Raw genomic sequence first — 27,853 nt, 5'->3', positions numbered from 1 at the left:
TGCAATAAGCCCTTTCAACTAGACAAACTGGCTCAGGAAAAAGAAACAAAGTGGTCTGGTAAACCAAAGTACCTACAGTGAAGTAAAGAGAGGAAGGGAATAGGGCCAAGAAAGCAGAGAATTGCAGCTCTAAAAAGTAAATCTAGAAAAAAACTATGGGTGTGGCTATTAGCACAGGTAAGCTGACCAAGATAAAATGCATTAGAAGCCTATTAGGGTTTTGAACTATTAGGGTTTTGTAACAGCCAACTAGTCAGTAGCCAGAGTAAAGAGACTGTAATTTTTCAAAACTTTAAAAATTTTGGTCCCAAGCATTGATCATAGTGTACTGAATGAATACGCATCCCAGCCTCCAAGAAGGATGTAGTCTAGATTTGGAGAAGAAGGAGAGTGTCCAGGAGCTATGAGGACAACGAGCAAGAAATTTCCAGAGTGGAATCATGGCCTAATCAAAATTCCACACTCAAGGTGTATAAAGCATGCATCTTCTCGGCAGGATTTCAGAATGGCTTTGGCCCAGAGACCGCTGCATGTCCCCCGATCATGCCCTTTTCCAAATTTGAGAGAATGTATTGCAGTCATCTTGTTCTAGTTCCACTACTATACCCCATGGGGTGGGGGCACTGGATAAAAAGGATATAGAAACTACCATATACACCCTGGACTTCACGCACTTTAAGTTTGATGCCATGACTTAGTGCGACTTTTGGTTTTCCTCACTGGGATATGGGTGAGTGTGAGTGTGAGTGTGCAAACAAGGGGTAGTGGAAGGCGAAGTGGGCAGGGGGGATGGGGTGACAGGGTGACGGGCACTGAGGGGGGCACGACGGGCTGGGCACTGGGTGTTACACTATATGCTGGTAAATCGAACTCCAATAAAAAAAATACAAAAAAAAAAAAGCCCTGCTATTCTGGGCTGGTAAAGAAATAAAAACATTGTCTTTTCTTAAAATAAATAAATAAATAAATAAATAAATAAATAAATAAATAAACAAATAAATAAATAAACAAACAAACAAATAAATAAATAAATAAATAAAAGAGAGAGCTATCCAAATATTGACGATCAGTAGGACAGGAAAGACTACACTCAATAATATTCTGGCTCACCTGTATCTGGTTCTCCTCATTTTTACAATATAGAATTTTCTAGTCCCTTTATGGCTCAGAGAAGTCAGATGACTGTTTCTGGCCAATGAGATGTGAGACAAAATGACATCCTCACTTCTAAATTGCAGCATTTAATTCCTGGTGCAAGACACCGCAGACTCCTTTTTCCCCAGTTGCTTGTTTCTGGAAGTGTGTCTCCAGATGAGGCTTTCTTGATTCAGACAAAAAGACTCCCCTACCAACCTGTGTTGGACATTCAACACGAACGAAAGCTAAACTTCTGTTTTGTTAGGCCTCTGAGATCCGGAGTTGTTAGGACAGCATAACCAAGGCTATTTTGACTAATAAATTCACAAAGGGAAAGAGAGACTTGTGATTCCACGTATTCATCTTTCCTGATTCATGTTGACAGTGTCTTTTCACACATTAAGTGGGACGATCTCATCTGAGACACACAGTTTAAAGCTTCCTAACTTAATATGTAGTAGCCAATACAGTTTTCGGTAAATTTTCAAAGGCAATTTTCCTCCTATAAAATCTCTAAAACTCTAGAAATAAGCAAGAGAACTGATGCTTGATTTCTGGGATCTAGCCAGATCACCCCAGGATGCAATGGTGAAAGGAGCCCAGGGGAAAAGTCTAATTTTCCACAATAAGTAATGCTTATTACAAAAAATCATTGTGGATATTTAGAATTGAATGAAATCCTTTATTTTACTGCCTGAAGAAGGCCCCTCAAAATAAACAGAAGTGACTATTTCAAACTTTGTCCTAAATACTAGGAAAAAAAATTATTTCTAATTGGCAGTCAGCCTCAGACTATAAAAATGACACCTTGTGTGCCAGTGAGATCGTACCAATCAAAATTAGATACGTCCTCTAAATTTTTCTTAATATTTTGAGGAGCCTGAAATAATTTTATACACTCGATTCCCAAAGAAGTAACATATGAGAGATTGTTTCCCCCTAAAACAGCGAAGATGAAGATTTATTATAACTTGCCCAGTTTTTAGACACAATCTCTCGTTCCGAAGAGAAAAGTGAAAGCAGTGAGTACTTCTGATGGTAGCACAACAGCCTTCACACTTAATACCAAGGCGGAGAGGCAAGATGCCGGCGGAGGAGGAGCCCTCATGGCATCTGGTCCCCTACATTTGGCTAGATGACCCTCAGGCCACCCTGCACACTCTAGAACCCAACCTGAGACATGAAGGAAGAACATTGGAACTCCACAAATAGGAGGGCGGAAAAGGTAGGCCGGGTGGGGGAGGGAGGCTTGGGGTGCTGCAGGACCAGGGCTCAGCCCTGGGGCTTGAGCCTGGGCCTTTAGAAGTGTGCTCCTGCCTGGACGGGGCCCCGGAGGCGGCAGGTGCAGGAGCGGCGGTGGCCCAGTATGTCTAAGACACAGGGAGGACAGGCCCTGAGGCCTACGCGGCCACCCCAGCCCCACAGCGGGCTGCAGGTTTGGGCCGCAGATCTGCGGGAGGCTCAGCTTGGTCTACACCACTTGCAGCATCATGCAGAGGCCAGGACAGCAGCAAGGGGCCCCGCTTCCCCTGGAGGAGGCTGTGTAGAGGCGCACCCCCTGGGTCAAGGTCTCCATGCCAGGGCCCTGCAAGACACACAAGCCCAGTGGGGGGGGGGAGATCCACATGAGTGCAGAACCTTCCCCTGCATGCTGCAAATTGCACAAAGCAGCGTCCCTTCCACCTGCCCCCAGCAGGGTTTGGGTGGACGGGGGCAACAGCATCTGGAGGTGGGCACACGCTGGGACCTCCCAGCTCCTGGGCTTTCTTTTTTTTTTCCCTTTCGCCCTCAAGAGATGCAGGGAAAGCCTTCAGGCAGTGAAGACCTCACACCGCCAATAGCTCACACCAAGCCGCCTGGAAAGGGGCCGCACAGCTCCACACAGGTGCACACACCTGAGGATTAGCACAGCAGGCCCTCCCCCAGAACACCAGCTGGAAGGACAGGGGAACAGCAAGTCTCCTGACCAAACAGCACTGAAAAACACCAGGACTGGGGGAAAATAGTATCTAGGACTCGAGGTTTCTCTCATCTTTCAGATTAAGTTTCCAGTATTTTTTCGTTTTTTCCTATCACAACTAATTTATTATTTTATCAACTCTTTTTAGGTCTTTTTTTTTTATTTTTGTATTTTACAATAACATGTTATAGATATATTCTTCACCTTTGGCTTCCTTTCACTGTATTCAATTTTCTTTTTGCATATATATAACTTTTGCTTTTTTTAAAATAGATTTTGAATTTAGTATCTTCTAACACAGAGACCAAAATACACTCAGAACCAAGTGGATCACCCTGGTCCAGTCCGAGAGACTATGTTCTCCCTCCCTTCCAATCCCTTTTTTTCTCTCTCTCTCTCTCTCTCTCTCTCTCTTGTTTTTTTGTTTGTTTGTTTTCTTTGTCTTTTTCCTTTTAATTTCTGGCTCCTAATGTCTTCAGAATTATCTAGTGTGTATTTTGCTTGGGTCATGGTTGATATTTTTTACTCTACTGAATCACACAGCCATTCTTCACTGGACAAAATGACTAGAAGGAAGAATTCACCACGAAAGAAAGAATGGAAAGAATGTATTTAAGCAAGATGTCAGACATAGAGTCCAGGATTACAATTATAAAGTCACTAGTTGGGCTTGAAAAGAGCATAAAAGACTGTGGAGAATCTCTTAGAGCAGAAATGAGATCTTATCAGGCCAAAATTAAAAATGCTCTGAGATACAGTCTAAACTGGATGCTCTAACAACTAGGGCAAATGAGGCAGAAGAGAGAATAAATGACAGAGAAGACAAGTTGATGGAAAGGAAAGAAGCTGAGGAAAAGAGAAAAACAACTAAAAGCCCACAAGGAGAGACTCCAAGAATTAAGTGATAGTTTGAAAAAAAAAAAAGTCCATATTATTAGAATTCCAGAGGATGCAGAGAGAGTAAAGGACCAGAAGGTATATTTGAGCAAATCATAGCTAGAACTTCCCTAATCTGGGGAAGGAAACAGGTATTCATAATCAAGAGAGGACCCCTCACAAAATCAATAAAAACTGATCAACACCCTGATATAATGGTGAAGCTTGCAAATTTCAGAGATAAAGAGAAAATCCTGAAAGAAGCTCAAGACAAGAGATTCCTAACATACAGTGGAGAAATACTCGATTAACAGCAGATCCATCCACAGAGACCTGGCAGGCCAGAAAGGGCTGGCCTGATGTAATCAGGGTCCTAAATGAGAAGAACCTGCAGCCAAGAATGCTTTATCCAGCAAGGCTCTCATTCAGAATAGAAGGAGAGATAAAGAGCTTCCAGGACAGACGGAAACTGAGAGAATATGTGACCACCAAGCCAGCCCTGCAGGAAATAGTAAGGGGTATCTTGTAAGCAAAGAGGGAGCCCAAAGAAACAGACAATCTACAGAAACAAGGACTGTATAGGTAACACAGTGGCACTAAATTCATACCTTTCAGTAGTTACTCTGAACATGAATGGGCCATTCTCCAAAGAAGACATAGATAGACACGGCCAACAAGTATGTGAGAAAATGCTCCGCGTCACCCGCCATCAGGGAAATGCACATCAAAACCACAATGGGATCCCACCTCACACCAGTGAGAATGGGGAAAATTAACAAGGCAGGAAACAACAGATGTCGGAGAGGATGTGGAGAAAGGGGAACCCTCTTGCACTGTTGGTGGGAATGTGAATTGGTGCAGCCACTCTGGAAAACTGTGTGGAGGTTCCTCAAAGAGTTAAAAATAGACCTGCCCTAGGACCCAGCAACTGCACTGCTGGGGATTTACCCCAAAGAAACAGATGCAGGGAAACGCCGGGACACCTGCACCCCAATGTTTAGAGCAGCAATGTCCACAATAGCCAGACTGTGGAAGGAGCCTTGGTGTCCTCTGACAGATGGATAGAGAAGCTCCAGTCTCTGTATACAATGGAATATTCCTCAGCCATTAGAAACGATGAATACACACCATGTGCTTTGACGTGGATGAACTGGAGGGCATGATGCTGAGTGAAGTAAGTCAATCGGAGAAGGACAAACATTATATGCTCTCATTCATTTGGGGAATATAAGAAATAGTGAATGGCTCAGTTGGTTGAGCATCTGCCTTTGGCTCAGATCATGATCTCAGGGTCCTGGGATCGAGTCCTACAGGGAGCCTGCTTCTTTCTCTGCCCCCCCCACCCCTTCTGCTCTCTCTCAATTGCCCTCTTTCTCCCTTGCTGTCTTGCAAATAAATAAATAAAACCTTTTAAAAAATAAATTCAATCTGCCAACATATAGCATATCACCCAGTGCTCACCCCATCAAGTGCCCCCTCAGTGCCTGTCACCCAGTCACCCCGTCCCCCCGCCCTCCTCCCCTTCTGCAACCCTCCATTTGTTGCCCAGAGTCAGGAGTCTCTCATGGTTTGTCTCCTCTAATTTTTCCCACTCAGTTCCCCTCCTTTCCCCTATAATCCACTATTTCTTCACTATTAGCTTTCCCTTTATTTTAGATAGCAGGCAGCACTGGGTAGGTTTAGGCTTAGAATTGTTTTTTTAAAACATTTCATTCCTGCCAGCATTTTAATATGAACTTACTTCCACTGTTTGCTCTTTATGTAACATACCATATTAGGATAAAAGCTGTTCAAACATTCTTTACCAAAGAGAATTTTACCTTCTCTAAATAAGAACCTTGCATTTCACTGTTTAATTTCTACAACTTAGAAACAGTTCCCACTGCTAATGAACTGGGTCTCTCTCAAACTAAAATGTAAGCCCGTAAAAGGCAGCTGCTGTGCTTTCCTCTTCAGGCATTCCTTAGCATCTAGGATGATGAGTGATGAGCCTCTAGCTTTGCATTTACTTCTCCCTTTATTCCAAGGATGGCATTCCCTTATTCTTTCCATTAAAAGTGTAAAAGAAGGGAAATTATGGCCTTTGTAAGTTCTATTTGGAGATGAAAGAATCAGGGACTCTTGGCACTCTGGGCGAAGAAAATTTATGTGAAAAGACCACACTCAGCTCTGAAAAATACTTTTGGGGCTGTGGAACAACATGCTACACAATGGGAAAGTGGGAAATGATTGCTCTTGAAGTCCCTTGAAATTCAAAGTCTACAGAAATCACAAAGAGCTGAATATAACGTTTCTTTGGGGGAAATGTTCAGAGTCAAGTCTGCATACTGCAAAAGAGAATTGGCCCTCATGCCCCTGACCAAACGAGCCAACACAGCAGGGGGACAATTGCATCACTTATGGTTGATTTCAACAGATGTGGCCCGGATCCACATAACTTATGAATAAACAGAACTTTTTTTAATACAGTGCACGTAGTACGTATTGTAAACATGCCCCAGAGTTTGAAGCAAAAAGGAATTCAAAAACACAGAAATATATTTTGTATCTAAGAATAAATGGGCACTAAAGAATTCAGGTCTTAATATCCTTAAAGGAAAAGGATATTTATTTTTGTCACATATTGATGGTGATTTGGGCTCAGAGGCTCTACCAGCCATATAATCTCCTGCCTCTATTCTTCAAAGTACGCTATGCAAGGTTGGTCTAGAGCACATTTGACCACTTCTACTTCTCCACCTCCGTTCTTCTCCCGCTGAAAGTGAATGTTAACTAAATCCTGCAAAATTTCTTCATCCATCATCTGAAGATCTTCCATCCCAGTCAGAAGCACCGTCCTTTCCGATATTCCCAAAAACATCTAAGAAGGAAAGTTTAAAAGATGAATAGAAAACGTTCCAAGAGCTTTGAGGTCTAAAACTTCATATTGATAAGCTCTGCCTAATATTTGGGACTTTATCTTGGAAGAGACAAGAGCCTCAGGGAGATGTTGCAGGAAGAGAATATCCGAGGTGGGTCTGAGTTTCGGGAAGATAACTGGTGGCATTAGGACGAGCAGAGGAAAGAGGCATCGCTGCGGACAGAAGGACCAGGAAAGGATAGTCAGAAGTGCAAGCAGAAGCACCAAGTGGCCGCATGAATGGGGGGGGGGGAGCAAAACTAAGAATTGAGCATTTGAGTGGCTTTCAGGAGGGTGACCAGGTGGACAGGGCTGCGGTTTAATACCCAAGGAAAGACACCGAGGCTCCTTCCACAGTTTGGCTATTGTGGACATTGCTGCTATAAACATCGGGGTGCAGGTGTCCCGGCGTTTCATTGCATCTGTATCTTTGGGGTAAATCCCCAACAGTGCAATTGCTGAGTCATAGGGCAGGTCTATTTTTAACTCTTTGAGGAACCTCCACAAAGTTTTCCAGGTGTCCATCGAAAGATGAATGGATAAAGAAGATGTGGTTTATGTATACAATGGAATATTCCTCAGCCATTAGAAATGACAAATACCCACCATTTGCTTCAACGTGGATGGAACTGGAGGGTATTAGGCTGAGTGAAATGAGTCAATCGGAGAAGGACAAACATTATATGTTCTCATTCATTTGGGGAATATAAATAATAGTGAAAGGAAATAGAAGGGAAGGGAGAAGAAATGGGTAGGAAATATCAGAAAGGGAGACAGAACATAAAGACTCCTAACTCTGGGAAACGAACTAGGGGTGGTGGAAGGGGAGGAGAGCGGGGGGTGGGGGCGAATGGGTGACGGGCACTGAGGGGGGCACTTGACGGGATGAGCTCTGGGTGTTATTCTGTGTGTTGGCAAATTGAACACCAATAAAAAAATAAATTTATTATTAAAAAATAAAATAAATAAAATATACGTTAAAATATTAAAGAATACCTACATGATGTTCTATAACATATTTTAAGAACTATACAGCAAAATACAATTTTGAAATAAAATTGCTTACTGCAAATTTAAAAAAAGAAAAAAGAAATAATACCCAAGGAAGCCACAGAGAAAAGGAACAGGTCAGGGTAAACATAGTGAGTTCAGAGAAAATGAGTGGAAAGAATTAGATTTAATGCCCAATGACAGTAAACACATGAGAGAAATGCAGCTATGTCTCCACACACAAAAATATGATGCCATTATCTAAGTAATTTCAGGTTTTAAAAAGTGTGTAAAGAATCGAATTCGGTACAGTTTTGCATTAAAATACTTTTTAAAAAGAGAAACTTATTTTGCAGCAAGCAGATATGAAGAAACTATTTTGCAATTGCTCACTAATAAGATTCAACATTAGCAGACTCACAACTTTTCTATTTTTTGTGGGGCGGGGTTGAGCAGTAAGTTCCCAAAATGAAAGAAAAGAGATGACTTTACCTGAAAGTGTTTCAAATGTGTTTCTGTGTATGGAGAAACAATGACGTTGTAGCAGTTTTCATTTATATAAAGTGGATAGTCTTTCTTTTTCAAAATCTTGTCAGCAACTGGAAGTAAATTTTTAAAAAATCATTTTCTTTTTTATATCACAGACATTTTTAACCAAAGTTAAAACTTCCTTCAAACAGAACACCACACTAAACAGTGAATTTGAGTGATTATGTTCTTAAGAATTCTACGATCCACAGTACACACAAAAATACAAAATTGTGTATTTTGAAAAATATAAGTCCAAACAATAATGGGTTTAAACAGATCCTTCCGTCTTGAACTATCCACTGCAATCAATGCAAGGACTGTGATGGCCTCAGACAGATCTATCCTGAGGTACACAAAATGCAATAACCACCTGCAAAAATGTAACCCCCTCACCCTAACAACATGTGAGTTTCCCAGTTTCTCAAGAAGCATAATTGAAAATTATGATTAGAATGCTATACCTATATATTTTTTACAATACACACAGTATATAATAAATTTTTTTATTCCTATATTTTTATATATAAAATTACTTAGGTGTTCTGCACCTAATATATAATATTATTCAGTAAACTGATATAATGATGTTAAGCAACGGGGGAGGGGTGGGGCGGTTGGATGTCATCTAGAAAGTGAAGGCAAATAACAAAAATTCATCAGTTTCCTCTAACACAAAGAATAACCAGACTTATTTTTAGCAGCATTTTTCTCCTAGAGGGAAAAAAGGTAATGTTTCAGATTGCATAAAGTTTAACGGAAACAGTTCTTAGGAATATCCTATCACTTTGCTTTTTCTCCTCTCCCCAGTCCATCTCGGGTGAGCAATATGGTGCGGAGGTTGAGAGCAGGCCCCTGCTGATGAGGATGTAGAGAAACTGAATCCCTGGTTCACTGTTAGTAGGAACATAAAATGCTACAGCCAGTGTGGAAAGCAGTATGGCAGTTCCTCAAAACATTAAACATAGAATCACCATATGCTCCAGCAATTCCAGAAAGATCTAGAAAGACATTCAACTAACCATAACTAACTACACAGTAGAAGGGACATGTAGTGAAATGTCTCCATTTTTACTAAATTAATGCTCTTCTCTATTATCTCAATTTTCTTTGAAAAGAATGTGTTACTCTCTTATGAAAAACAGTATTTTTTAAATTGTATCGCTGGATTTTTATTACATGTGCAATCCCAGGAGAAACCCTAAAAACTGGATTAACTGGAGTAAGATATTTTTTCCTTGGAGAATCACTTGGGCACGTTAACAAAAGCATCTGTAGAATTTTATATTTTTAATTATAAGAATGTAAATCTCGCTCAGATGATTTAGTAAAAATCCATTTCTACCTATAAAGGTAACTAACAGCTTGTCTTCCCTGCAATCTATTGTCTCCACCTAAGAGACCCTCATCTGTCAAAATTGATGGGATGGAAGTGACGGTTTTCTATATATGCATATTTAGATTTCTCTGCCACATACTCACTGTGATTGGGGGTAAGTTATTTACCTTCCCTAGGACTCCGTTTCCTCACCAATAAAGTGAGTATAACACGGATCTCCAGAGTTGTGCTGCGGTTCAGAGGAAATACATGCCCATGTCCTTGGGCACTAGTATGAAGGATGAGGATGCACTAGGATTGAAGTACCTGTTATATGTAGTATTCTCAGTAGCATTCACAGAAATCATTTTCAGGACCCTACCATTTTATAACATTTTTAAAAAATCCCCTATTATTATGCTGTCAAGTAAATTCCAAAAAAAAAGAACAGAAAAGGAATACTTTCAGAAACTGCATATCATAGGAGTGCCTGAGTGGTACAGTTGTTTAAGTGTCGCACTCTTGGTTTCTGCTCAGGTCCTGACCTCAGAGTTGTGAGACAGAGCCTCTCCATGGGGCTCTGCGCCCAGCACGGGGCTGCTGAAGACTCTCCCTCTCCCTGCCCCTCCCGTCTTGCTCTCTCTCACTCTCTAAAATAAATACATGTTAAAAAAAAAAAAAAAGGAAAAAGAAAAGAAATGGCAGCACATGATTGAGTGGTAGAGTCTTTTGTAGCTGCCTCCACAGGTGACTACCTCCAGCCTCCATAAAGGTGACCACGGCACTGCGGGATGGCCTATGGTACTGCACACACAGCACTTCTCCACCTCCGTTCCGGGACTTAGAGAAGCTCAGTTCCAGCTTGTCTCTCATCTGGTCCTCAGGCAGTGCGTCGGGAATTTCACTAACATTGATCTTCACCTTAGACACTTCTTCACAGACCTGGGAAATCAGTTCATGTTCAGGAATACGGATGAGAAGAGTGTTCACACCCAACAGAATCCTAACAAGCCTTAATCACCATGTTACCTGGAATCTGACTCCTGAATTTAATGGAACTGGCTTGGCCACAACCTCCACATCTATATCTTCTATCCGTATATGATGTTTCCCCATCTTGATGACATTTTGGGCAACTGAAAAATAATTTCAGAGTATTAATTGCCAGGATCTTTTTTTTTTTTTAAGGCTGAGAAGTTGGAGCTGGAATCCATTTTTTTAACTTTCTTTTTTTTTTAAGATTTTATAAAGAGACATAGAGAGACAGAGAGAGGGGCAGAGACACAGGCAGAGGGAGAAGCAGGCTCCATGCCAGGAGCCTGATGCAGGACTCAATCCGGGACTCCAGGATCACACCCTGGACCAAAGGCAGGTGCCAAACCACTGAGCTACTCAGGGATCCCCCTAATTGCCAGGATTTTAATAGATGTTTTCACTTTTGGTTTAAGAAACAAATTATTATAGGTATTTTAAATGTCCTTTAATCTTAAAAGATCTAATTTTTTTAAGATTTTATTTATTTATTCATAGAGACAGAGAGAGAGAGTGAGAGTGAGAGAGGCAGAGACACAGGCAGAGGGAGAAGCAGGCTCCATGCAGGGAGCCTGACGTGGGACTCGATCCAGGGTTTCCAGGATCACGCCCCGGGCTGCAGGCAGCACTAAACCGCTGCGCCACCGGGGCTGCCCAGGATCTAATGTTTTAAAACATTATCCTAGGACTTTCAAGTGATAATAGTCTTGTCACCAAAGTGGCAAATAGATATATTAATGTTGAAATGTCAAAATATATCAGTAAAAATCACAAGGTAGTCAAAAAGGTACAAACTTCCAGTTATAAGATAAATAAGTTCCAGGGATGTAATGTAGAACATGGTGACCACAGCTAACGCTGTTGTGTGGTATCCAGGAGAGCTGTTACGAGACTAGATCCTAAGCATACTCATTACAAGCAAAAAAAGTTTTTTGCCCTTTTTGTTGAATCTATAAGAGCTCTGTTTATTGCATCTATATGAGAAGATAGATGTTGGCTACACCTGCTTCGGTGACCATTTCACAATATATGCAAATCACCATGCCATACACCTGAAATTTAGACTGTGATATGTATCAATGATTTCTCAGCAAAACTGGAAAAAAAGTATAATGTAGAAAATCTCATCAAGTTCCAGATTCATCTCTTAAGAGATAAGCCTGGTGATGCTTCGGAAATTCATCTAGTATTTCAGCTCAACCACACGCCCTTTGGAATTCCTGTTAACAGATGATGAGAGAATTCCCTTAGTGCATTAATTAAAGCACAGCCAGAAACTTCTTCGGCATTGAGTAAGCCGGAAAAAGTTGTGTGGGCCAGTGGCATTCTGACAATCTTATTTATCATTTGCCACTCCTCTTTAATATGCTATAAACACCAAAGAAATAAATGTTCATTTTCGTCTTTCCTAAGGATGACATATTAAAGACCACATAAGCTTGAACATCGAAGTGTGAGTCTTTTTTATTTTTTGGCTGTGTTTAATTATTTATTTATTTATTTTTGGCTGTATTTAATGAGGAATTCTCCTTTTGCTAGAATGTCTTGAGATCATTTATTTAAAAAGATGATAGCCTGTACCAATCACAAAACTATCAAAGCTAATTTATCTGTGCGCATGGGAGAGGCTCAGTACTGTAGTTATGCCCCAAATCATTAGAAATCCAGACAGCAGCGACATTTCAGTTTAAAATGAATGTGGGTGTGCCATTTGCTTCAACGTGGATGGAACTGGAGGGTATTATGCTGAGTGAAGTAAGTCAATCGGAGAAGGACAAACAGTGTATGTTCTCATTCATTTGGGGAATATGAATAATAGTGAAAGGGAATATAAGGGAAGGGAGAAGAAATGTGTGGGAAATATCAGAAAGGGAGACAGAACATAAAGACTCCTAACTCTGGGAAACGAACTAGGGGTGGTGGAAGGGGAAGAGGGTGGGGGGTGGGGGTGAATGGGTGATGGGCACTCAGGGGGATACTTGATGGGATGAGCACTGGGTGTTATTCTGTATGTTGGTAAATTGAACACCAATAAAAATTAATTTATTAAAAAAAAGAATGTGGGTGTGCATTTCATTTCTAATTGTGGGACATGAGAGTTTAGAACATTTCAGTGGTTAATGCAGGGCCACTTACACTAATTTGTCACAAAGGTAAGGGATGCCCACCCCGGCCTGACAAATCTCATGTGTTTGTGACAACCAGACACACCGCGGCTGAAGGAGGAAACAGGCCAAGAGGCAGGGCGCAGCCATGTACCATGATATGACTCCATAACTTGAATTATGACTTTTTTTTGTTAATGACAACAGGCAACAATAACAGAAACTGCCAGTGAAGTCATCCTTAGATGATCCTCTTTCTCTCCCACACCCTCCTCCCCAGCCTCCAACATCTGGTGATCTGACACAGCTGAGAGGACCACTGTGGCTCTCAAAAGCCAACCCCTGTTCCACTGTGTTTGAGCCCAAAGTTGTCCCAGGAGAGCAAGGCCTCAGAGCCGTGAGGAGAATGGAAGTGGTTTCCAAAGACAACCCTAGTCCCGGCATTCCCAAGTAATCCCTTGCAGAATTCCTGCCTCCCACATCCCTTCTTCTGTCTTTTGGTTGTATCCCCGTTACCACTGCCACCTGCCAACTGCCTACACAGGGCCCCTGGCCCCTGTCTCTACCCTCGGCTGCAGCCGAGGTGGACCCAAGGTGAACCGACAGTGGGTGCATATGCTGATCTGCTAAGGATGCTCTTCTTTTTAATATTTTTATTCAGGCTGTAGTGACAGACCAGGTCTAAGGAGATACAAGTTATAATCCTAGATTCTCAGAATCTGAGCACTGTAAGGGCTTAAAACCATCCAGACCCACCCCATAACTGGACAGATACAAGAATAAAGGCCAGAGAGAGTGACCTGCTGTGAGGACTGTTGGTCCAGTACAATGCGCATGGGTACTCAAGTTGTGGCTCTCAGTTTCGCGATTTTTAACTGTATGGACCTTGAATAAGTTCTTTATCTTTCCTAAGTTTCAGTTTCCTTATCTGGAAAACTCCCAAGGAGTGGCAATAATGACCGCTAACATCTACTTTTTATTTTGTGTCAGACACCGTGTAACAGCATTTCTGATTTAATACTCAGCCCAACCCCATAAAGTAGGCACTGTCTCAAGGCCTGTCAGAAAACTCTGAGATTCAGAAAGAACCCAACCCAAATCTCATATCTAGAAATGGGCAACGTTGGCCCTGAAGGCCAGATTGTCCTCCCTAGCGTGCCTCCGGCTTGGAACAGGGTCCTACAGCAGACTCAGCAAATGTCAGGGCCCGTTTCCAAATCGCTGACTCTTGGGTTCTTTCCACTGGTCATGTGCCCTTAGGTAAGTCACTTACACACCCAAGAATCTGTGTCCTTAGCCATAAAATGTAAATGGTAACTCTCAGGATCCCTGGGTGGCTCAGCGGTTTAGTGCCTGCCTTCGGCCCAGGGCATGATCCTGGAGACCTGGGATCGAGTCCCCCGTCAGTCTCCCTGCATGGAGCCTGCTTCTCCCTCTGCCTGTATCTCTGCTTCTCTCTATATATATCTCTCATGAATAAATAAATAAAATCTTTAAAAATAAGTAAATAGATAGTAACTCTCCTCTCAGTCACGTGAGCGTAAGAGGAGCCGTCTGTGAGAACTCTGGGGGAACTCTATGGAGCTCTATCAGCTTAAGACATTCTTGCTAACACCATTTGGAGGTAGCAGGTGGAGCAGAGAGACACTGGTATTGGACGTCACAACACCTGGGCTTGAGTCCCAGGGTCGTCATGTTCTCAACAGGTGATCACATTCTTGGCAGTTAATGTCCCAGTTTTCTCATCATCAAATGAGGATAATCCTGTCTGCCCAAGGTATCGCCATGAGATGAGATGAGATGAGATGAGATGAGATGAGATGAGATGATAGATGTAAAAATTTTAAAGCAATAGCCAAGTATCTAAGAAAGCTCTTTGGAAGTCTCAGCGATTTCCAAAAGCAACATAGTAAAAAAAAATTTTTAAGATTTATTTATATTTATTTATTTATTTATTTATTTATTTATTTATTTATTTATTTATGATAGACACAGAGAGAGAGAGAGACAGAGACAGAGACACAGGAGGAGGGAGAAGCAGGCCCCACGCCGGGAGCCCGATGTGGGACTTGATCCCGGGACACCAGGATCGTGCCCTGGGCCAAAGGCAGGTGCTAAACCACTGAGCCACCCAGGGATCCCCAACATAGTCAAATTTTTGAACATTGCTCGTACCTTCTTCTCTTTCAAAGGTGATAAGAGCTTGCCCTTTCTGCAGCTCATAAAAAATTGGCGAGCTCACTTGAAATGAACAGGAGATGTTTAAAAACTGGCTCTCAGTCTCAGGGTTCTCTAAAGATGTGAACTTCACCTTTGTTTCAGGAATATCCTCTTTAATCTAATTTAAACAGAAATGTTTGATTAAAATCAAGACAAGAAATAACTTAAGCCCTTCTTGTGATAATGTGATTTGACCGTCCAATAATTCATCCTCCACTGATTTCAGAATCCCACAGAATACCAAGTGCAGTCTTTTTTTTTTTTTCATTTATTTATGATAGTTACACAGAGAGAGAGAGAGGCAGAGACACAGGCAGAGGGAGAAGCAGGCTCCATGCACCGGGAGCCCGACGTGGGATTCGATCCTGGGTCTCCAGGATCGCGCCCTGGGCCAAAGGCAGGCGCCAAACCGCTGCGCCACCCAGGGATCCCCCAAGTGCAGTCTTATTTAATATCTTTAGTAATTAGTTCTTCCTAGGTAAGTACTCAGGAATGTAATCAGATGCTGATCCTTTAATATTATTTCCCAGATGAAATTATAAATATATAATCTCTCATTTTTTCTAATCAATATTTAAACTAGCCAATATTGTATGGTGTTAGATTCTAAAGCCTACATCACTCCTGTAGAGGAGTACCTCTTAAACAACCGTACTAATAATAGGCTCTCTTACAAGGGAATCATTAGACATATGTTCACAACAAAGCAGTATAAAATAGTTGAGTATATGCCATGTGTATTTTGATAGCTAACCCGGATAATTTCATCCCAAAAAAAAGACTCTTGAATTATGTTTTAATTCTCAAATTTAAATTCCCCTTTCTCCAACACCTGCCCATCAATTTTTTAACCATTATCAAACTTAGGTCTGTAAAAATGCGAAGGGACACCACCAACAAAATTCGTAAGCTGAAGGGTAAAGTTACATGGTTAGACTTATCTGTTAAAATCACTGGGATTACCAGACATACACAACTATATATAAATGCACAAACGAATCTGTTGTTTACATTTCTTTCTTTCTCTCTTTCTTTTTTTATTCCTGAGAGACACAGAGAGAGAGGCAGAGACACGGGCAGAGGGAGAAGCAGGTCCCTGCGGGGAGCCCGACGTGGGACTGGATCCTGGGAATCTGGGATCACGGCCTGGGCTGAAGGCAGATGCTCAACCGCTGAGCCCCCCAGGTGCCCCATGTTGTTTGCATTTCTATTTCCCATAATCATTTTACATGCTGCAAGAAAATGTTTGTGTTCTCACAAAGGGGTTAGAAAGAGTCAATAAGTTATTTGACCTAATTTCACATTTCTCACATCTGCCCTGTATCTTCACACATAACCTCTGTAGAATTTGATTACTGTAAGTCCAATTTCAAAACAACTGGCAGTGTCTGAGAAAAGGCAGTGTTTCCCAATAATGTGGAAATACCCAATATACTCTGAAAAGTCGAGAGCTTTCTGGAACGAGAGTGCCTGATTTTGGTCTTAGGCACACTTGGCCAGGAGCAACTCACCTATGCTCTCTAGACCTCAGTTTCAGTCCTCTGGAAATTGGACTGGCTGAGCTGGCTGGGTTCCCAAGGCCCTGTGAGTTAGAGGGTGAAGTGATTGCTCTCCAGCCAGGACGGTAACGGAGTGTTCCCTACATCCCATAAACACGGGAACCCCACTTGAATTGATATATTCAATATCCTACCCCCCATTTCAGAAACAAAAAGTGACAACGTTTTAAGCATTTAAGTTGTTTAAAGACAGGTGTTTGTTTGTTTGTCTGAACAATGAGTTGTTATGGACAAAAATGGGGAGAGGGGTATCTGGGTGGCTCAGTCGGCTAAGTGTCTGCCTTTGACTCAGGTCCTGAGGTCGAGTCCAGCACTGGCTCCTGCTCAGCAGGGAGTCTGCTCCTCCCCCTTCCCTATGCCCCTACCCTCTGCTCATGCTCTCTCTCTCTTTCTCTTTCTCATTCTCTTGCTCTTTTTCAAATAAATAAATAGAATCTTAAAAAAAAAAAAAGAAAGCAAAAAGGGGTGAAAAGTTATGTCTAATTCAAATACAGAAAAATTTCGGAGAGAATTTAAATGGTGAAGACATATGTCCGATTTTTTTAAAAAACTGTGAAATTCATTTAAATTACTTGGATTAGAAGAGCAATAAAGGAATTTAGTGAGAAGACCAATAATTTGATCCAAAAGTGACTAATAACGACCAATATGTTTTTTGTTTTTGCATTAACATACACATACATTAAAAAATAAAAGCATATACAAAAATTTTAAATGTGTATTATCAGAAATATACAGCCAGATGAAATTTTACAAAGTGATCACACGCATGTGACCAGAGCCCTGATCAATAAACAGAACATGACCAACACCCCAGAAGCCTCCTTTGGTTCCCTTCCAGTTCCTACCTGCCTCCAAGGGCAACAGATGCTAACTTCTAACACCCTGCTCTTGTGCTTATTTAAATGCAAGTATATGATATGCCCTCGTTTATCTTTTTTGGCTCAACACTGTGCTTATGAAGTTCATCCATGAGGCTTGCATGTGGTTATATTCTGTTCATTGTCGCTGTGTTGTATTCCATTTTGTCAATACACTTCAAATTAATAATTCATTCTACTATGGAGAGTTGAGTTGTTTTCATTTTAGAGCTACTACAAACCATGGTGCCATCAATGGCTACAATGTTTTTATTTTTATTTTTTTAAAGACTTTATTTATTTGACACAGAGAGACAATGACCACAATGTTTCAAAGGTGAATTCTGTATCATTAAATTGGCTTTTCTGAAAAATGGTGTCAACTAAAAATGTGACACATAAACTAATTAGAGATACCTGGGAGTTTCTGGTGGCCTCTTGTAACTCAGCTTCGAGCCTTTGGATCTCCTCCTTTAGTTGAATATTTTCCTTTGTGAGTCTGTCAGTTAATCTCTAAAAAAATCAAACAGCACCAAAAAATTAAACAGCCGCTGACCTCATTCTTCTAAATGAATCCAAGAAGCTACATTCCTATCACCCTAATAAAGGCAAAGGAATACATCATCACCTATTGATTCTTCTACTTCTGACAAGTATTATTATCTCCTCTATACAAGCAGTGAAACTACCTTTCACACAAGACCAAAGTCACAGAAGATTTTGTAGAGCACGGATTGAGAGCCAGACCTCAACCTTATTAACTGCCTTCCTGGCCATTTGTGACAACAATATCACTTTTAAGTTAGGGGCACCTGGGTGGCACAGTCGGTTGAGCGTCTGATTGGTGTCAGCTCAGGTCATGATCTCCGAATCCTGAGACTCCGCAGTGTCGGGCTCTGCACTCGGCATGGACTCACCTTGGGGCTCTATCTCCCTCTTCTCCCACCCCCAGCAGCTCGTGTTTGCGTTCTCTCTAAAATAAATAAACAAATTTCTAAAAAAATAAGTAAATAAGAAAATTGCATTGTAATTGTAGACATATGTTACTTGAGACCAATTAAATTTTTTTTTTTTTTGCTGTGATTCCCACAGTATAGACATGCCAGACATATGGCCCTGGGTAAGTGGCTCAAGCCACCTGAGTCTCCCTCCCCTCTTGGGTCTGATCAGATAATTGCTAACTAAGTCCTTAACTTCTAGGTGCAAATCAAAGAAAGGAAGGAGGGGAGGAAAAGATAGCTAATATTCTAAGCCTTACAACGAAAGAATAGAAATGATTCTTTCTGTGAGACTTGAATAATGGAAGAAAAATGCTTGAAAACCTTAATATCTAAAAAAAAAAAAGAAAAAGAAAAAAAAAGAAAACCTTAATATCTTCCCAAATTCAAAGTAATGTTAGGCAAACACATATAAAACATGCTTCACTACAAAACTTATAGATATAAAATAATTTTAACAATATCTAGTAATATTTACCTTTCTTAGTTCATTTTTCGTTACTTCTCCATTTGACCAACGATCCAAAAAAACTCGTTTTTCCCTGTGTTCATCTTCTGCCATGATTACCTAATTATTGTAAAAAGTAAATATTTTTAAAAATAGTACATATATATAAATTCAAGAAGAAAGAAATAACTTTTACCCTTTCACAGAAGAAACGCCTCTTCTTTGCTATATCTTTTTTCTTATCATCAAAGCCTTTATTGTCATGTGGCTTATATTTGGACCAAGTCTATATTTCAAATAACTGTAGCGTCTGTAAATGTATAAAAGAATTCTAAAAATTCTTTGCTTTTCAACACAATAATAGAAAATAGCAGGCATTAATATTCCTTTGAGGTTCATATCTTAATCATAATATGATGCTCCATTTGCAAAGATTTCAATTTTGGTCTTTTCAAAGGTTTTGATTTAAACATCTAATTCTTCCTATTGCATTTCCCAAATGTAAATGGAGTAAAAAGGCCCCTCTCAAATACCTCTCCTCTACACGTATAGTATTCATTGTTTTTTTTAAAGATATTATTTATTTATTCATGAGAGACACAGAGAGAGAGGCAGAGACACAGGGAGAGGGAGAAGCAGGCTCCATGCAGGGAGCCCAACACGGGACTCGATCCCAGGACCTGGGGTCACGCCCTGAGCCCAAGGCAGACGCTCACCCCCTGAGCCACCCAGGCGTCCCTACTGTAGTTCTTTAAAAAAATAAAAAATAAAAACTTTTAAGTAGGCTCCACACTTAGCATGGGGCTCAAGGTGGGGCTCAAACCCCTGACCTTGAGATCAAGACCCAGGCTGAAATCAAGAGTCAGATGCTTTACCGATGGAGCCACCCAGGAGCCCCTCACACGTACATTTTCACAAATCCTCCCTAGTCCACAAACATCAACAGGAAAAAAATTACATCTTTACTTCTAATAATCTTTGATTAAAAGTTAGTATTCTCGGGATCCCTGGGTGGCGCAGCGGTTTGGCGCCTGCCTTTGGCCCAGGGCGTGATCCTGGAGACCCGGGATCGAATCCCACGTCGGGCTCCCGGTGCATGGAGCCTGCTTCTCCCACTGCCTGTGTCTCTGCCTCTCTCTCTCTGTGTGTGACTATCATAAAATAAAAAAAATTAAAAAATTTAAAAAAAAGTTAGTATTCTCTTCAAATATGAGTACAGATAACAAGCCATGTGGTCTTTGCAGCACCTGTGACCAAAGCTGCCAAAATGGCACAAATATCTTCAAAAATCATTGTAACTCTTGCAGGTATCCTGAAATGCTGTTTGTGTAAAACCTTCCTTCAAAATTATGAGAGTCATTAAACTCACCACCAGGTCTTATAATACACTGTAATATATTGATATATATTACAATGTCAAAGATGTTTTTAATATTCTCATCATTGTATTTCAATATAATTGGCTTCCTTTGTAATTCTATATATTTTATTTTATACATTTAAAAACTGTTTTTTAAAGGCCCACGGGCTTTATAAAAATAAATAAAAAAATAAATAAAAATAAAAATAAAGGACATTTGCCTGCAAATGAATTCACTGAGATGGAAAGGTCCCAGATCAAACATGAGAAAAGGAGTATCATGTCTTTATTGTCTCAGAAGCACTTTAGTAACTGGTTTGTGATATAATCCTCTCAAATTTCCAGTAGCTAGATTCTCACTCTTCTTGTAGAAGAAACAGGGGAAAGATTTATTCCTCCTTAAAAAAAAAAAAAATAGAAAACTGGCAAAAAAAAAAAAAAAGTGTCCACACAAGCAGCGTCCAAGAAGCAGAGGGGACCGTAGCACCGGCTGCTGGTGCCTCACCTGTCCTCCACTGGGAGGGCCCGGGTTCCGGGGCACCGGCTCTTCCACCCGCGGAGCAGGAAACTACGAGAAGCCTGGAGCTCCCGGGCCCAAGTGCCACGAAGGGGATTTTCAAGTAAGGAGTGAGGGTCAGAGGAGCTGGTGCTCCCGGCCAGACACGCACCTCAGAGACAGACGGACGGACCCAGAACGGCTGCTCTGCACTGGCACTGGCCCTGGGAGCGTGTCGTCAGGCTCCCCGCACGCAGAGGGGGACAGACACGCGGCTGTACGTGTGCGCGGGCTTGCACACACACGGGCCCGCACCTCGCGGGCGGCTCCCCGCAGCGCCGGGCGACCGGGCCTGGGCCAACATGGGCACAGAACACGTCGGCCCCGAACAGCGCTCCCGTCCTTCCCTGCTTCTTTGTAACGACTCTACTCATTTACTTGAGGCAGACACCGTGTGGCCCGGCGCGGAGGAGCGGCAGCGGCCCGCGGGGCAGGGAGCCTGGCGTGGGACTCAAACCCAGGACCCGGAGCACCCCGGAGCCACAGGCCCAGGCTCAGGCACGGCGCCACCCGGGCCCCCAATGTGTGGTTTCCAAGCCACTACGTCGGCGGTCACAGTCACCGCAGCAGCTCCACCCCCAGCAGCGCCCCCATAACCTCAGCAGCCCCGCCCCCAGCAGCGCCCCTGTCACCTCAGCAGCCCCTCCCCCAGCAGCGCCCGTGTCACCTCAGCAGCCCCGCCCCCAGCAGCGCCCCTGTCACCTCAGCAGCTCCTCCCCCGGCAGCGCCCCTGTCACCTCAGCAGCCCCTCCCCCAGCAGCACCCCTGTCACCTCGGCAGCCCCGCTGCCCGCAGGGCCCCTGTCACCTCAGCAGCCCCTCCCTCCGCCCGCATGGCCCCTGTCACCTCAGCAGCCCCTCCCCCAGCAGCGCCCCTGTCACCTCAGCAGCCCCGCCCCCAGCAGCGCCCCTGTCACCTCAGCAGCCCCTCCCCCAGCAGCGCCCCTGTCACCTCAGCAGCCCCTCCCCCGGCAGCGCCCCTGTCACCTCAGCAGCCCCTCTGCCCACATGGCCCCTGTCACCTCAGCAGCCCCTCCCCCAGCAGCACCCCTGTCACCTCGGCAGCCCCTCCCCCAGCAGCGCCCGTCACCTCAGCAGCCCCTCCGCCCGCATGGCCCCTGTCACCTCAGCAGCCCCTCCCCCAGCAGCGCCCCTGTCACCTCAGCAGCCCCTCCCCTAGCAGGGCCCATGTCACCTCAGCAGCCCCTCCCCCAGCAGCGCCCCTGTCACCTCAGCAGCCCAGCTGCCCGCAGGGCCCCTGTCACCTCAGCAGCCCCTCCCCCAGCAGCGCCCCTGTCACCTGGGCAGTCCCTCCTCCAGCAGCGCCCCTGTCACCTCAGCAGCCCCGCTGCCCACAGGGCCCCTGTCACCTCAGCAGCCCTTCTGCCCGCAGCGCCCCTGTCACCTCAGCAGCCCCTCCCTCCGCCCGCATGGCCCCTGTCACCTCAGCAGCCCCTCCCCCAGCAGCGCCCCTGTCACCTCAGCAGCCCCGCCCCCAGCAGCGCCCCTGTCACCTCAGCAGCCCCTCCCCCGGCAGCGCCCCTGTCACCTCAGCAGCCCCTCTGCGCACATGGCCCCTGTCACCTCAGCAGCCCCTCTGCGCACATGGCCCCTGTCACCTCAGCAGCCCCTCCCCCAGCAGCACCCCTGTCACCTCGGCAGCCCCTCCCCCAGCAGCGCCCCTGTCACCTCGGCAGCCCCTCCCCCAGCAGCGCCCCTGTCACCTCAGCTGCCCCTCCCCCGGCAGCGCCCCTGTCACCTCAGCAGCCCCTCTGCGCACATGGCCCCTGTCACCTCAGCAGCCCCTCCCCCAGCAGCACCCCTGTCACCTCGGCAGCCCCTCCCCCAGCAGCGCCCCTGTCACCTCGGCAGCCCCTCCCCCAGCAGCGCCCCTGTCACCTCAGCAGCCCCTCCCCCAGCAGCACCCCTGTCACCTCGGCAGCCCCTCCCCCAGCGGCGCCCCTGTCACCTCAGCAGCCCCTCCCCCAGCAGCGCCCCTGTCACCTCAGCAGCCCCGCCCCCAGCAGCGCCCCTGTCACCTCAGCAGCCCCTCCCCCGGCAGCGCCCCTGTCACCTCAGCAGCCCCTCTGCGCACATGGCCCCTATCACCTCAGCAGCCCCTCCCCCAGCAGCACCCCTGTCACCTCGGCAGCCCCTCCCCCAGCAGCGCCCCTGTCACCTCGGCAGCCCCTCCCCCAGCAGCGCCCCTGTCACCTCAGCAGCCCCGCTGCCCACAGGGCCCCTGTCACCTCAGCAGCCCTTCTGCCCGCAGCGCCCCTGTCACCTCAGCAGCCCATCCCCCAGCCGCACCCATGTCACCTCAGCAGCCCATCCCCCAGCAGTGCCCCTGTCACCTCAGCAGCCCCTCTGCCCGCAGGGCCCCTGTCACCTCAGCAGTCCCTCCCCCAGCAGCGCTCCTGCCACCTCAGCACCCCCGCCGCCAGCAGCGCCCCTGTCACCTCAGCAGCCCCTCCCCCAGCGCCCCTGTCACCTCAGCAGCCCCGCCCCCAGCAGCGCCCCTGTCACCTCAGTAGTCCCTCCCCCAGCAGCGCCCCTGTCATCTCAGCAGCCCATCCCCCAGCCGCACCCCTGTCACCTCAGCAGCCCCTCCCCAGCAGCGCCCCTGTCACCTCCGCAGCCCCTCTGCCCGCAGGGCCCCTGTCACCTCAGCAGCCCATCCCCCAGCAGCGCCCCTGTCACCTTAGCAGCCCCGCTGCCCTCAGGGCCTCTGTCACCTCAGCAGCCCCTCCCCCGGCAGCGCCCCTCTCACCTCAGCAGCCCCGCCTCCAGCAGCACCGCTGTCACCTCGGCAGCCCCTTCCCCAGCAGCGCCCCTGTCACCTCGGCAACCCCTCCCCCAGCAGCGCCCCTGTCACCTCAGCAGCCCCTCCCCCAGCAGCGCCCCTGTCACCTCAGCAGCCCCTCCCCAGCAGCACCCCTGTCACCTCGGCAGACCCTCCACCAGCAGCGCCCCTGTCACCTCAGCAGCCCCTCTGCCTGCATGGCCCCTGTTACCTCAGCAGCCCCTCCCCCAGCAGCGCCCCTGTCACCTTGGCAGCCCCTCCCTAGCAGCGCCCCTGTCACCTCAGCAGCCCCTCCCCCAGCAGCACCCCTGTCACCTCAGCAGCCCCGCTGCCCGCAGGGCCCCTGTCACCTCAGCAGCCCCTCTGCCCGCAGGGCCCCTGTCACCTCAGCAGCCCATCCCCCAGCAGCGCCCCTGTCACCTTAGCAGCCCTGCTGCCTTCAGGGCCCCTGTCACCTCCGCAGCCCCTCTGCCCGCAGGACCTCTGTCACCTCAGCAGCCCCTCCCCCGGCAGCGCCCCTGTCACCTCAGCAGCCCCGCCCCCAGCAGCACCGCTGTCACCTCGGCAGCCCCTCCCCCAGCAGCGCCCCTGTCACCTCAGCAGCCCCGCCCCCAGAAGCGCCCCTGTCACCTCAGCAGCCCCGCCCCCAGCAGCGCCCCTGTCACCTCAGCAGCCCCGCCCCCAGCAGCGCCCCCGTCACTTCGGCAGCCCCTCCCCCAGCAGCGCCCCTGTCACCTCAGCAGCCCTGCCTCCAGCAGCGCCCCTGTCACCTCAGCAGCCCCGCCCCCAGAAGCGCCCCTGTCACTTCGGCAGCCCCTCCCCCAGCAGCGCCCCTGTCACTTCGGCAGCCCCTCCCCCAGCAGCGTCCCTGTCACCTCAGAGCCCCTCCCCCAGCAGCGCCCCTGTCACCTCAGCAGCTCCTCTGCCTGCATGGCCCCTGTCACCTCAGCAGCCCCTCCACCAGCAGCGCCCCTGTCACCTCAGCAGCCCCTCTGCCCGCTTGGCCCCTGTCACCTCGGCAGCCCCTCCACCAGCAGCGCCCCTGTCACCTCAGCAGCCCCTCCCCCAGCAGCGCCCCTGTCACCTCAGCAGCTCCTCTGCCTGCATGGCCCCTGTCACCTCAGCAGCCCCTCCCCCAGCAGCGCCCCTGTCACCTCGGCAGCCCCTCCCCCAGCAGCGCCCCTGTCACCTCAGCAGCCCCTCCCCCAGCAGCGCCCCTGTCACCTCAGCAGCCCCTCCGCCCGCAGGGCCCCTGTCACCTCAGCAGCCCCTCCCCCAGCTGCGCCCCTGTCACCTCAGCAGCCCCTCCCCCAGCAGCGCCCCTGTCACCTCAGCAGCCCCGCCCCCAGCAGCGCCCCTGTCACCTCGGCAGTCCCTCCCCAGCAGCGCCCCTGTCACCTCAGCAGCCCCCCAGCAGTGTCATCCGCCTGCCTCCAGGGCGTCTGTGCGGCGGGCTGCGGGGACCGGACTGAGCTCCCAATCGCAGGTTGTGCAGGAGGAAGGCGTGGCCGCAGCCCCCGCAGCCATCCCCGCAGCCGTCCCGGAGCGCGAGGCCCCAGGGGTCGGAGTCCGGGCCCCCTGCGCGGCCGGGAGGGGACTCGGGCCTTTCCCGGTTCAAGCGGGGAGGGGGAGGGGCACCGGCGCACGCGGCCGCCTCGGGCCGCCGGGGGACCCGTTCGCTGCCCCCCCGCCCCCGACGCGCCTCCCCCGCGGCCTCCCCGGGAGCCGGGCCGCCCCACAGAGCGCCCCCCGCCCCCCCAGCCCAGGGCGCACCCACCTCGGGCGCAGGGCGGGCGTCCGTCTGGACGAGCGGCGGGGCCCTCAGGCGGCGGGAACCCGGAGGCGGACGCCCGGGCCCGCTCACCGCTCGCTCCCCGGGGCGCGCCTCCCGCAGGACTTTCACTTTCGCTTCCCACGGCCTTGGGGCTCCCCGCGGGCGGGCGGCGGCCGGGGACGGGGGCGCTGCGGCCAGGGGCTGCGCAGGGGCGTCGGCGGGACCCCCAGGGGCGGCCCGGAGCCTGCAGCGCCTCCCCGCGGCCCCCCTCCCCGGGCCTCCCCCTTCCCCGGGCCTCCCCCTCCCCCGGGGCCTCCCCTTCCCCCGGGGCCTCCCCCTTCCCCGGGCCTCCCCCTCCCCGGGGCCTCCCCCTCCCCTGGGCACCCCGCCGTCCCCCTCTCCCCCCACAGGTCTCCGGGTCTCTGTGACCAGGATTTGTTAATCAATAGGATCCTGTAAGGACACGGAGTCCCAGGTCCCAGGACAGCGAGGCCGGGGAGGCTGGGCCGCAGCAGGTCGGCGGGGCGCCAAGGCGAGCTTTGGCACCAGGAAGAGGCAGGGACCCCAGGGTACGTGGCTTCTTGTGCAAGAGGCGGCCGTTTTGTTTTCATTTTGAGTGTGTCCAAAAAGTATTCCTTCATGAAGGGTGCACAGGCACCCATTCTAAGGCACGGTTTTCAAAAAATCACTCATTTTGTGCGTGTGTTACTGGACGTATTGTTGGGAAGGTGGGCAGAAAGGCAGGAAGGCCCAGGGGAGGCGCGTCCGCGGGGCAGCAGGTCTCGGCGCTGACCCTCGCCTGCAGGTGCGTAGCCTACAGGTGCAGCCGCTGGGCCCCGAGCCAGGGCCTGAGCCTCCTGCGCCACCTGCGAGCCCCGGGGCGGGGAAGGCCGCGCTGTCCCCTTGGCTTCTGTGGCCCGTGACCCTGGAAGGTTCTCTTGCAGCCTTCTGTTGGGAAGCTCGCAAATACATACATACTTCGCTAAGTGTGATCTTTTCCTTTGAAAATAAAAACATCTGGCTCATTTCAAGAACCCAGCGTTTCTTACTGCTCCTCCCAGAAGCACCCACAGCTGCCCTGGCCCCCAGGTAGCGGCAGGTGCATCCCCGGGAAGTCGGGGCACCCAGCCCGGGAGACAGTGCTGCAGCCACACGGTACTCAGCACAGCGGGCCGAACACTGGGTCAACACACATCAGATCCACGTACATCAAGAATACCGATGGCAATGCAGCTGCTTTTCTAAGTGAAAAATAAAGGAGCGCGTGACAAGGACTTTTGTCCTCATCAGCCCGGTAAGAAAGCTCAAAGCCCATATCTGTTGCCACCTGAGCATTCCTTCCGCTCCACTTGGGCATGTTAGAGACCAGGAGCCCTGGACGGTTACCTACTTCAGCCTTGTTTCTTCTTTGTCTCATTTATGTTTTTCACAAGCAGATGATAAACGGCAGGGCGGTGGCCAGACACTGGCGGGTGCTGTTAAGGGGCAAAGGTCATGAGCAGGAGGGAAGGCTTTGTGGCGCCTGGTGCTCTGCAAGGCAATGCGGCTCTGAAGATGAATGGGCAGCTCTGGGGTTGCTAATGATGCTAACTGTTCATCTACCGGGGACTCCCAAACGTTTTCTAGAGGTCTGTGTCTGGCCAGCAACATGAGACAGAGGAATCACCCGCGTGTGCAGATGAAGACAGCAAGGCTTACGGACGCGATAAAAATCAGGCGGTTAATGGGTGATGACACTGGTAACGTGTTTTACTCTCAACCATGAAATCAAGTGTCTCCACACTGTGTTCCCCGGCGCCTGAAGAGGAGAGAATGCCGTGGCCAAAAGGGATTGGGAAATGTCGAATACCGGATTCACTTTTGGAGATTCACCACGCACATCAGCACGCTCTGAGGTTCGAGGGAGGGGTACTGCAGGGCGAGAGTAAAGCACACATTACAAAACAAAACAAACAAAACTTAAAAATAAAATAAAAATAAAAAATAAAGCACACATTACAAAGTTTAACTTCATTCCACCTTGAGTTTATCAAACTAATTTGACCACTAAATTCCTTTTTTTCATGGAGCAAGTATTAAAATCTCAAAGAGTTTCTAATTTGAGTGATGCAATTTGAGCGATGCTTCACTAATGATGGGCTTCAGGACAGGCTGCTTGAAAATATGGCATATTGAATATTTTAAACTGAAGGAGTTGCAGAGAACAGTAGGAGCAAGATCCTTAGGAGCTCTTCCCCTACCTCCACCCTCTTCCTCTGAGAAGCGCCTGCCTTCTTATCTCTGAAGACAAAGGGACACAGAGAGGAACCCTAACACGCAGGCTTCACCAAGTTCCCCCAGTTCACTCCGATTGCCGCGTACTCTCTGCTCTAACACGTTCCTACATGACTGTGCAGCCTGCGTGAGTCCAGCATTCGAGCCCAGGCCTCAC

At 47.7% G+C, this 27,853-nt stretch overlaps 1 protein-coding gene and 1 long non-coding RNA gene across 2 annotated transcripts; one reads left to right on the top strand and one right to left on the bottom strand.

Moving 5' to 3' along the window:
* Nucleotides 1-6,554: 6,554 nt before the first annotated feature.
* Nucleotides 6,555-25,680, bottom strand: LOC129514612 (N-myc-interactor-like). The gene is made up of 8 exons (XM_055333348.1): nt 25,426-25,680; nt 18,961-19,050; nt 17,902-17,997; nt 15,021-15,183; nt 10,738-10,844; nt 10,464-10,650; nt 8,355-8,461; nt 6,555-6,833 (listed from the first exon to the last, which is right to left on the bottom strand). Exons 2-8 carry the CDS (start codon nt 19,042-19,044, stop codon nt 6,648-6,650), a joined length of 930 nt encoding a protein of 309 aa, XP_055189323.1. The 5' UTR covers nt 19,045-19,050; nt 25,426-25,680; the 3' UTR covers nt 6,555-6,647.
* A 158-nt stretch (nt 25,681-25,838) lies between these two features.
* On the top strand, nt 25,839-27,346 carry LOC129514614 (uncharacterized). The gene is made up of 3 exons (XR_008665467.1): nt 25,839-25,991; nt 26,484-26,716; nt 27,049-27,346. It is a non-coding gene; the product is annotated as an uncharacterized LOC129514614 (long non-coding RNA).
* The last annotated feature ends 507 nt before the right edge of the window (nt 27,347-27,853 follow it).

The sequence above is a fragment of the Nyctereutes procyonoides genome, unplaced genomic scaffold, assembly GCF_905146905.1.
Source record: "Nyctereutes procyonoides isolate TBG_1078 unplaced genomic scaffold, NYPRO_anot_genome, whole genome shotgun sequence".
NCBI lineage: Eukaryota > Metazoa > Chordata > Mammalia > Carnivora > Canidae > Nyctereutes > Nyctereutes procyonoides.
This window is presented reverse-complemented; position numbering and strand designations above follow the sequence as displayed.